Source organism: Cornus florida, unplaced genomic scaffold, assembly GCF_030987335.1.
Source record: "Cornus florida cultivar Cherokee Brave unplaced genomic scaffold, ASM3098733v1 CherokeeBrave_3.0.0_Hap2_Chr06, whole genome shotgun sequence".
Lineage (NCBI taxonomy): Eukaryota > Viridiplantae > Streptophyta > Magnoliopsida > Cornales > Cornaceae > Cornus > Cornus florida.
The window spans coordinates 78,548,930-78,560,646 of record NW_026775576.1 but is presented as its reverse complement, the minus strand read 5'-3'; the positions used below and the strand labels follow the sequence as shown (position 1 = coordinate 78,560,646).

Here is an 11,717-nt window from a genome sequence, read left to right as displayed (position 1 = left end):
GTGATCATCAATCATCCCCACAATATATATATATATATATATATATATATATTGAGCGTACCTGATTTGTGGTAATCAAAGCACATGCACTTGCATCCCTCAGAACCTGGATTCCAATAAATTTTACTGGTGATAAATTACAATACTCAGTTTGATTTGATTTGCACAGGGAAAAAAACAGAGAGATGGAATCAGAAAACAGAGAGATGGAAAAATATTAGCAACTTAGTATACTATATGTTAACATGGTATTTGATAATCATCGTCTACAAACCAAACATGCACTGAATTCTTAAACTTTTCATAAGCATGTTTAATGAAGCCCAAACTGTTGGATTGTTTGAGTATATCTTTGACGAGTTATGTCCGCGAATCGTACCTGATTAAGTGATTCATCAATTAACCGTATGGCCTTGGGAGTAAACCTATTCAGATTTTATGAAAAGTAAGAAAAATGAAAGATGTAAGACAGAGGACTTGGGGCAAATGGGTTGCTGAAATTCAAGGAGGCGTTTGGCAGAGCTGATCAGTGAGGTCGGAATGGGTGGAGTAGGAGAGAGAAAAGGGATGCAGCGACATCTCTCTCTCTCTCTCTAAATCACACACTCTCTTTCTAAATCACACTCTCTCTGCGTGGTTTTAGTTAGATGCAGTCCTTGGGAGACCTGTGTGTCTGTGTGTGTCACATATACTTGTTTGTGTGCGCATTTATGTGGGTGTCACAGGGTAGAGAGAGCATAGTCTCATCTGAGTATTACTAGTAGTCATCACCTCATCAATCCCTGTCCTCTTGTCAGCCTTTATGCAACTAGACAATTATAGTTTTACCCCAAAATCATACAGTTCCCAGACGAGCAGTTATATCTCGTTAATAGTTCAAAATCACATAAAGTGGGAGTGGAAGCGAAAACAGGCGCCAGAGTGAGAGCATGAAAACGGCAAGATTGATATCACGAAATATCATATTTTGCGTCAAAGTATTTTTATTTTTTTATTGACTCACCATTTAAAAAATAAATAAAAATAAATATTCCGTCTTTATTGGGGCTAATTTTTTTATTTATATGTTATGTTCCATATGAAAATAAATAGTTCTGAAATTTTTTTTACAAATAATCAAGTATTTTATAAAAAAATAAAATAAAATAAGATTATTGCATTAGATGTTTAGATTGTCTATTTAGGTTTTGTTAAACAAATCATATATTTATGGAATCATTGTTTTATAAGCTTTCTGTGCATATATTATTTGCAATATATGGATGTACGGTTTGTGAGATGAATTTTTGAAGTTTGAAAAAATTAAGATTTAAATAAAAGGGTATTTTGGTCCAAATATTAACTATTTTACTTCCCTTAGATAGTTGAGCGGGGTTCTTTAGTAAAAAATTATACAAAGGGGATTTATTGAAAATGACTACAAGTCGATGAGGGTTTTTTTGGAAAAAAAATTAGACGAGAGGGGTTTACTGAAAAATATTTTATTTACGTAATTTATTAATTTTTCATGATTATTGTATGAAAAAGAGGGTATTTTTTAAACTAATTTTTTTTAAGTAAGTATTATAAATTTTATTATAATAAATTAACCATTTTTGAAAATGGTAACTACAAATCTATTTTTTTTTTAATGATAAATTTAAACTAATTATAAAAATAAGGGTTTTTTTTACCCATTTATATATATATATATATATGACATTTCGTTTTTTTAATTCTTTATGGGCAATAGTAACCTAGGAAGCATGAACACTTCTATTAAGGAGCCGTACCCATGTTAGACATCGACACTCCTCGAATATGTGTCCTGACACTTCATATACGTGTCCATAAATAAAAATTAATTTTATTATTTCGGATACTTCGCCGACACTTCGTGAACATTTTTAACGCAAGTCTACCCAATAATCTTGAAAAAAAAATGAATATTATCATAACAAAGTAGTGAAATAATGATATATATGATATAAAAATATTACAATAATGACATAATTTCAATTTCTAATTCATTTCATAGTAACTCGAAATTATAAATGAATTAAAGTTTTATAATACTAAATAAATGTATAAAAATAAAATTTTATATTTAAATGTAGCCGTGTTCAGACCGTACTAATTTTTTAAAAAACTTATCCGTATCCGTATCCCGTGTTGGTACTACATAGCCTACGTAGATAGTAACCAACTTAAAACTGACCCAAACTCAACTCTGGGTTCAATTTTTCTATCCAAGTTCAAAATTCTTCCTATATATATAAAGAGAAATGATGCGAAAATTGGGTGAGTCAAGTCTTTTGGAATTAATTAATAAAAAATTAAAAAATAAAAATCCAATTGAAAAAGATGTGACTTTTGGATGAGTCACATTTTTTGGAATTAATAAAAGAATAAAAAATTAAAGATTTATATATATATATATGTATATATATATATATATATTATATTGAGAAAACAAATCACCTCTGCAAACACAATGATGTAAATAAATCAGTAATAAAAATCCAAAAATTTAAAATACGGAGTATAAAAATAAAAATAAAAACACTATTTACTTATCAAAATAAATAAATAAATAAAAACTCAACATAACAAAAAATATATATATACGTGTTGGTACATTATCCGTATCTACAAAACTCAACATAACCAAAAATATAAACTCAACATAACCAAAAATATATATATTCGTGTTGGTCTCCTGAAATTACTCAGTAATAAAAATATAAAAATAAAAACACTATTTAACATTTTGGTGCAATTAGTACTTACAGAACTCAACATAACAAAATTTTATTTTTAAAATGAATTGGATGAGTATAGGAGACAATGTATTATTATTTGTGTAATTCATATCTCACCATGAAGTTGAGAACCAATTTACCATTGTAGTGTCCTTAATCCATGACATAACATAATATGTTAATGACTCAATAGAATTGAACAAACTTAAAAATAGAATAAAAGAACACTTTAAATTTAGTAAAGGAAAGCAATAAAATAATAAGATATTGTATTAAGATTAACGTCACATAAATTAATCAAGAACGGTGACGCAAAAGAAAGTACAAATTTGGGGTCGGCATGAAACAATTGGATGGATTTAATTCTTTGTTTTAATTTAACTAACACACGTGCTTTCAAGAAAAATCATTCTTTTATTTTATTTTCTTTTTAATGCATACGTACTCTCCAATTCAAGCCAACTTTGGGCAAGTGAATTGAATTAAAAAAAAATTGGATTTCATACCTTTGAAAAAATTGGGTTTTGATTTGTAATTTGTTGCACAATAATAAAAGATTTGTCTCCAGTGAAAGGGGTTTGAAGGTAATTTAGGTTGTTGGAATGTTCGTTTACCTTTTTAAATGATCTAATCCACATATACTTTTAAGATCGAATCGACATATACTTTCAAGAGTCTTGTTGTTTGAAGAAGGAAAGAACACTAAAAAAATTTATTAAAAAATATAATATATACAAAATAATTTAAATAGAGAACCGATGTATTTTAATAAGATATTATATAAATATAAAAAAGGTGTTTAATATGAAAAAGAAGAGGTGTTCTTTATAGGTATTTGAATTTAAGAGAAACTCTTCATAAAAGCAGGCTACTTGGTGTGCAAAATCAAGGTAACTTTTGAAGTGTTTTATTTTTATATTTGAAATTCAAAGGTGTAAATGTGTATTGGCAGGGAATATTAAAAATATTGAAATGCTAAAAGGTGTAACGTTTAGAAATTCAAAAGGTGTACAATGTAAAATGGAATATATATATATATATATATATGTATATATATATATATTTACAATACAAAATATTTATTATTTTAAAATAGAGGAGGTGTTTGCGGTTAGAAAGTGTTGTTACAAGAGTTTAATTATTTAATTATTATTATTTTAAAAGTCATGTTTCTTGAGAAAACAAAAATTTTAAGTCATGTTTTCTTTTTAAATTAAAAAAAAAAAAACTAATTTTAGTGTATATAAATAATACAAAATAAATCCCCTATTATAAGGGATGTAACTATAGATATATTTGTGATACCCCTAATTTCGGAATACGGGTTGATCAAGTCCGCGCACAAAATTAAAAGATATCAAAACAATTAAAGTATTTCAAACAAGCACAAAGTACAAAAAAAAATAAAAAAATAAAAAAAAAAACAAATAATTCGCTGAAGGAAAATCTATTAAATTAAAATTTTATTAATAATTCTCCAAAAGTTACAACTTGGAAATCCCGTAAATCAAGGACCCCTGATAACATAATCCAATAATCCAATGATTTCTAAATAAAATCCATTATCTAACAATTAGAAAATATCCTACATTGAAATAAGAAGAAAGAATGGATAAGTCCTCCAACTGCGGATCTTCAACCTTGAGACTTGAATTTCTAATAACCTAAAAAATAAATCGTGGGTTAAACCATACGAGCAAGTTCTCTCTACCAGACCTCTGAAAACCAATAAATAGATCATCTCTGATCAAAAACAAACCTAATAAAGTTTTAACCTTATATACCATGATATACATATATATATAACTAATTATATACAGTATAACAATAACATTTATAGCTAGGTGCATTAATTCTAAAACCATTATCAATGATTAAATAATAATCATATCTAGTCCAATCCACAAGTTCTTTTTAAAGAAACTCCCCTAACCTTAATTCCATCCTACACGGCAATTTAATAATTTTAATAATAAAATATAATTAAAAGAATATTATATTTAATTACTGTAAGTATTAGACTATTCTAATTTAAGAATATCTAATCCTAACTCACCTTATACATATAATAACCATAGATGATATATTTTAATCATCAAACACGTAGCAATATAATTACACTTTAGCAAATCAACCATGCCATTATAAATATATTTATTTATATATTGGCAATTCAACCATGCCTCCTGAAAGTATATTTATTTATACCTTGGCAATTCAACCATGCCTCCTTAAGTATATATTTTTATACTTTTAACTTCGCAACTCATCCATGCTTCCTATTTATTTTATTCATCCCTATACAAATATGTAGGTAATATATTTAACCATTTGGCAACTCATCCATGTCTACACTTTAACCATGAATTACTTTAAACTTAACCATACGCTAAATCATACATAGCCATTTCATGCATATTATACGCATATCATTAATTTAATAATCATCCTATCCAGATATACCAAATAAGAATGATAATATTAATCATCTTAAATGATATATATATACATACACATACATCATACAATATATATATATGTATATTACCTTCCATAATAATTCTTAATTATTTAAAACATATACATATATATCAATATATATATATATACTTCCCTACAAACCAATCACATAATAGTTAATTCATAAATATACATATATAAAATAAATATATATATATATGTACACTTCCTTTCATAACTAATATATTAATTTATTATATTTACTCAAAGTACATTCTACTAATCGTCGTAGTACTCTCTATGGCTCTTAGACACTAATAACACCTCCTCTAGTGGTTGTTCTTAACCCTAACAGGCTTAAAACAAATTCTAAAAATTCACTAGACCCCACAACAACTTTCTGGGACCCCAAACAGTGTCACACGCGTTTAAAGCCTCTGCACGCGCCACCACAAGTTGTCACATGTCACCACACGCCCTCACGCACTTTCACGCGCTGAGACTCGCCTGATGACTCTCTTGATGACGTGGCGTCTTTTGGTTGGCTGCTTCTTTCAATTCTCGTGAGCTCGTCCACATCGAATCATCTTCCACCATTTAATTATATTCAGCGGTCAAAGCTGAAGGTGCATCATCTCTCTATGGACTACATCGCACCAGATCATCCTTCACCATCCATCAACTCCATCCACGGCATAGGTCAACAAGTGTACCATTCTCCTATGCATATACACACACTGGAACATTTAATAACCATCAGGGCCATTCTATGGTCCTGATTTGGGCGCACCGAAACTCTGTGAGCCGCACCGCACAGAATCGTACTCCCTTATGCACACGCCGTTGTATATACAGTACACAGTGTATAATAATTTAACCAAAAAATATAGAAAACAAATTTTAAAATAATTCCTAAAAATATAAAATAAATCCAGAAAAATCTAGAAAAATTCCAGAAAATCTAAAAAGATCCCAGAAATTATAAAAACCCTTTTTAACCCTATTGAGTCAAAGATCAACCTATAACTTGATTTTAAAATATATACAACATCTATATATATAATTAAAATCCGATAATCCATAATCAAATATATTTATCTATACTTTTAATTATTCTGCTCTAACCATGACTTAAATTTATAAATTTAATTCAAAGCCTTGATACATTAGATGAAATACTTATGAATTTAAAAAGGAAAGATAGAGAAAACTCGCCTGAAAGTTTCAAAACGAAACCAACGTTTATAATTATCTCTTCCAATTCTGACATTTTCCTTTTCAGATCCGACCTACTCCTTGTCAGCCCTTCTTCTTCATCTCTCTCTGTCTCTCTTATTTTTCTAACGTATCAAACTTTTAACCCTAAAGCCTTATGTGTATATTTATACCCATTAATTACCCTAATTCTATTCCTACTGAGATTACCAAATAAAATAATAATAATTATCCTTAAATAATATATATATATATACCTTCCATAATTAATCATTAATTAATTAAATCGTATATAACAATATATATATATATATATATATATATAATTACCCAAAAATGATCATTTAAATAATCACTTAATCATGGGCCTTTATTAATTAACTCAACAAGGTTTTATCCAAGCCCAAGACCATATCCATTGGTTCCTCTCCTCTTAAGCCCAAACCCATTAACTTAAATAAGTAAAATAATTCAATTAAGTCTAATAATTATAATTAATTCACAAAAAGATCACACTAGCATAAAAATCACACGTAGTCAAATAAGTAACTTAAAACAACACAATCATGACATTCTCATAAAGCAAACCAACATACTAATACATCAAGTACAATCACGAAACAAATTTAATAAAAATAAGACCATTAACTATAACACTCAATTAAATAAAATAAATTATTTAAAAATAAAATAAAAGCAATTAATTCCAATTAAATCAAACAAATCATTTTAAAATCAAATAAAAGTAATTAATTCTAATTAATAAATCCTTTAAAATATTGGGGTATTACAATATCTGATACACATATTACAGATAAATATATATTAAAGTGATTGAATTAAATATCATTTTTATTCTAAATGCAACTCTAAAGAGTTTCTTAATTTCTCAGTATTCTTATTCTAAATCTTAATGAAACATACTTTCAAAAATCTCTTCCAAATATAAAGACATTACATACGGGAATCAAAAATACTTTGAAGAGAATTAGGCTAGAGAACGTACAAAGGAACAATATTTCTTAGAAAATTAAACAGAAAATACAAAATTAGACATAAAATCAACGCGAAGCAATAAACACATTATATACAAAAAGAAGATATACTGAGGCTTTAGATTGTTGGAATCACAATGTAGTTAGACAAAAATAATTTGTTATAACATACTATAAATAGTACAATTAAAGTATTTTAAAATAATAATAGTTCCGTAAAATATCAATAAAAGCATAGTAAAAAACTTACTTCTGGCCTCTTAGGGAGTCAGGACTATGAAAGGCTCCAAATTGTCAGGTTGAAGAACATTGATCAAGTCTTTGTCCATAAATTCAGGATATATAGATAGTATATTGGATGGACGAACTATTATTATTTTATAATACTTTATTTGGACATGTCCTGTACTTTATTTGAACTATTATTACATTGCCATGGTCAGGTTTATTAGGACATGTCTTGTGCTTACGAAGAGGCCCATTATTCCTTTCACTCTCAGGTATGCCGTTGACTGCTGTTGTCTGCATGAAAGAAAGGAGAGCGGCATCCATGTCCAGTGCTTACGAAGAGGCCCAATCACCAAAACGGCCCATTATTCCCACGAGCTCGTGACCGTGCCACTCACTCACGAATCACGACTCACGACTCACTGGTCACGTCACTCGCAGTTCGCCCAGAGAACTTTTCCCAATTTCTGAGAAATTTACACAAACCCGATCGCGAGAAAAACTAGGGTTTTGCATTTCAGAATAATTCGTCTCCTCTCTCTACACGTTTCTGGGTTTCCTTTTTCATTTTTCATTTTTCAGTCACTCACATCTCTCTCAACTTTCACTTGTATTCAATCGTTTCAATTACCCCAACTCTGAAACCGGTCGAACCCTAATTATTCTACAGAAACAGTCTCTCTTTATGTATATGTATATGTGTATGTATATATTTGAGATTTTCGAGTCACTTTTGGAGGAAAAATTTGTCAGAAAAATAAACCGTAGGACGATTCGTTCTCAGTGAGTTCTTGGAATACTTAAAGTTCGGCATCTCTCTCTCTCTCGGACAACAACAGTCACCACCTGAGACGACCACCGACGATCCAGCAACGACATCACTCTTCGCTCGCTCTCCTTTCTTGCAACGTGTCACTCATTCTTCTCTCTCACTGTTCCACTCGTCTACCGGCAACTGAGGACGCAACTGGAGGCTTGGATTCGACGACCGTGATCCTTCTTTCTTCGCAGTGTGTTCCACTCTGTAAGAAAATTTATATATACGAACACATATATATTTAATATATATAATATATCCGAATATATACTCCCTTAGTTTTCGCTGATATTCCTATGGAAGACTTACACCCGCAAAACTAAACAGTGCCTGAATGCTACCATTGTTTAGGATACCATTATCAGTCACTCTGAGACATGGTGGCAACCTCACCATATTACCCCTTCCGAGTTCCGTTCAAAATTTCATACCAATTCTATGCAATCTCAAGCTTCAATGGGAACCCCAATTTTATCAATACCACTCAATGAAAAGACCCGGAATAGCCAAAACACCCATACCTCGGATAGATTATACAGTCAATCAAAATGTGGCTCGGCTAAATTGGATGATCACAGAGTTTAGCAGAGAGGGTCGAATTCCCGAAGCACGGCGCCTGTTTGATGAAATGCCTGACCCAGATGTGATTACATGGACTACTATGATTTCAGGTTATATCAAGTGTGGGATGATTAGGGAAGCAAGAAACTTGTTTGATAGGGTGGATGCCAAGAAGAATGTGGTCACTTGGACTGCTATGGTTTCCGCATATATAAAAAAGAATCAGATTTTGAAAGCAGAGAAGCTATTCCATGAAATGCCTCACAAAAACACTGTTTCATGGAATACCATGATTGATGGGTATGTGCGAAATGGTCGAATGGATTCAGCTTTGAGTCTGTTTGAGGAAATGCCGGAGAGGAATGTTGTTTCTGGAAATATGATTCTAACAGGTTTAGCTCAAAGTGGCAGAATTGAGGAGGCATGGAGGATTTTTGACCAGATGCCTGAAAGGAACATCATTTCTTGGACTGCAATGATTACAGGCTTGTCAAAAAATGGGAGGATTATGGAAGCTCAAATGCTTTTTGATAGAATGCCAGAGCAGAATGTGGTCTCATGGAATGCTATGATTGCGGGTTATGCACAGAATCTGATGTTAGATAAAGCCTTTAATTTGTTTAAGAGGATGCCAGAGAGGGATCTCCCTTCATGGAATGCAATGATCACAGGATTTATCCAAAACGGGGATTTGCAAAAGGCACAGAAGTTGTTCAGTGAGATGCCTAGTAAGAATGTCATCTCTTGGACAACGATGATGACCGGGTATGTTCAAGATGGTCAGAGTGAAGTGGCTTTGAGGATTTTTTCAAAAATGCAATTGTCCACCGGGGTAAAGCCTAATCAAGGAACTTTTGTGACTGTTTTGGGTGCTTGTAGTAATTTAGCTGGTCTTGGTGAGGGGCAGCAAATTCACCAGATAATTTGCAAATCAGTTTATCAAGGCAGTGCATTTGTGGTATCCGCACTCATAAACATGTACTCGAAATGTGGGGAGTTAGGTACTGCTAGAAAAATGTTTGATGACGGGTTGACAAGCCAAAGGGATTTGGTCTCTTGGAATGGTATGATTGCAGCCTATGCGCACCATGGATGTGGTAAAGAGGCAATTCATTTGTTCAAAGAAATGCAAGGTTTAGGGTTCAAACCCAACTACGTCACCTATGTGGGGTTGCTGTCTGCATGTAGTCATGCTGGTTTTGTGGAAGAGGGGCTGAAGTACTTTGATGAGCTGGTGAGAGACAGCTCCATCCAAGTGAGAGAAGATCACTACGCATGTTTGGTTGATCTCTATGGTCGAGCGGGAAGACTTGAAGAGGCTTTTAAATTCATTGAGAGGCTCCCAACCAAGTCATCGGCATGTGTTTGGGGGGCTCTTCTTGCTGGATGTAATGTTCACGGTGTTGAAAATATAGGGAAGTTGGCTGCAAAGAAACTTACAGAGGTGGAACCAGAAAATGCTGGTACTTACCTCTTGCTGTCTAATATATATGCTTCAAATGGAAAATGGAGAGAAGCTGCGGAAGTGAGGTTGAAAATGAAGGACAAAGGTTTGAAGAAGCAACCAGGTTGCAGTTGGATTGAAGTTGGGAATAGGGTTCATTTGTTTGTAGTTGGCGATAAGTCTCATTGCCAATCTAAGACAATATATTTGTTACTCTGTGATCTTCATGTGAAAATGAAGAAGGTGGGGTATGTACCAAATGACGATTTTATGGTAGACGAGTAATCTTTGAACATGAATTCTTGGTGTCCAGAATCATTAATGATGCACTCAAGATTTGGCTTTTAAAATTGCAATTATTCAGAGGCTTTCATATAATGGTTGACCAGACTTTTATATAGTAAAGAATGAGAATTTCTCAATTGGTGCAGCCAAGGTTCATGATGTACTTATTAGGGGAGAATCGTGGTTTTAAGTTGGTATGCATGGATGCAAGTCATGTTATTACTGCCTCTGCTTGGGATATTCAGAGCTTTTATTTCATTCTTCTTCATCACTTCTGGAACTGAAGTGAATAAATTCAAAATTGCTAATAAACTAATACATTTAGAATTACTAATTCAATAACAAATAATCAGCCACAATTCAAAATAAAGTCACTATAATAATAAAAAATAAAAAGAATCATCTAATAAATTGTTAAAACTTAAGAGAATTAAGAGTGGACCATAGGATATTGATAATTGCTACAAACTTCTAAGTGATTTAGATTGTAGGATTATATTATATTTACTTTTAACTAGAGTGAGTGGCATGGTAAATATATATGTTGTATAAATTTAATTTAATTTAATTTCTAGTTACTCATACTCTCAAAGAATTGTATGCATGTAAAATTTGATAATTCCCCAAGAAAGAGAGAAGGAAAATTAAAGACAAAATTGTAAGGCCCATCTCGGGTTGCAAGAACTTGGTTTTGTAAATTATTGGGGCCAAAATCATTCTTTGTAAGATGTAAAGGGCCACAAGATAGTTCAAATTTCGAAAATTTGAAAATTGAATGCAATATCTCAAAAAGACAAAATTGTAAGTTGTGGCTTTATAATGTAAAACAATTGTAGGGTCCAATGACCTAATCTCTCATATAAATAGGGGTGCAAGTTAGACGAATTAGCCGATCCCAACCCGAAATCAGGCAAGTCATATATATATATATATATATATAGTGGTTCTTTTGTTATAGAATTGTTTTTTAA

General features: G+C 31.4%; 1 protein-coding gene across 1 annotated transcript; it reads left to right on the top strand.

Annotated features, from left to right (window-relative positions):
- The first annotated feature begins 7,900 nt into the window (after nt 1-7,900).
- LOC132312236 (pentatricopeptide repeat-containing protein At2g35030, mitochondrial-like) lies at nt 7,901-11,016 on the top strand. Its single transcript, XM_059810520.1, has one exon. It carries the CDS (start codon nt 8,791-8,793, stop codon nt 10,744-10,746), a length of 1,956 nt encoding a protein of 651 aa, XP_059666503.1. The 5' UTR covers nt 7,901-8,790; the 3' UTR covers nt 10,747-11,016.
- Nucleotides 11,017-11,717: the final 701 nt, after the last annotated feature.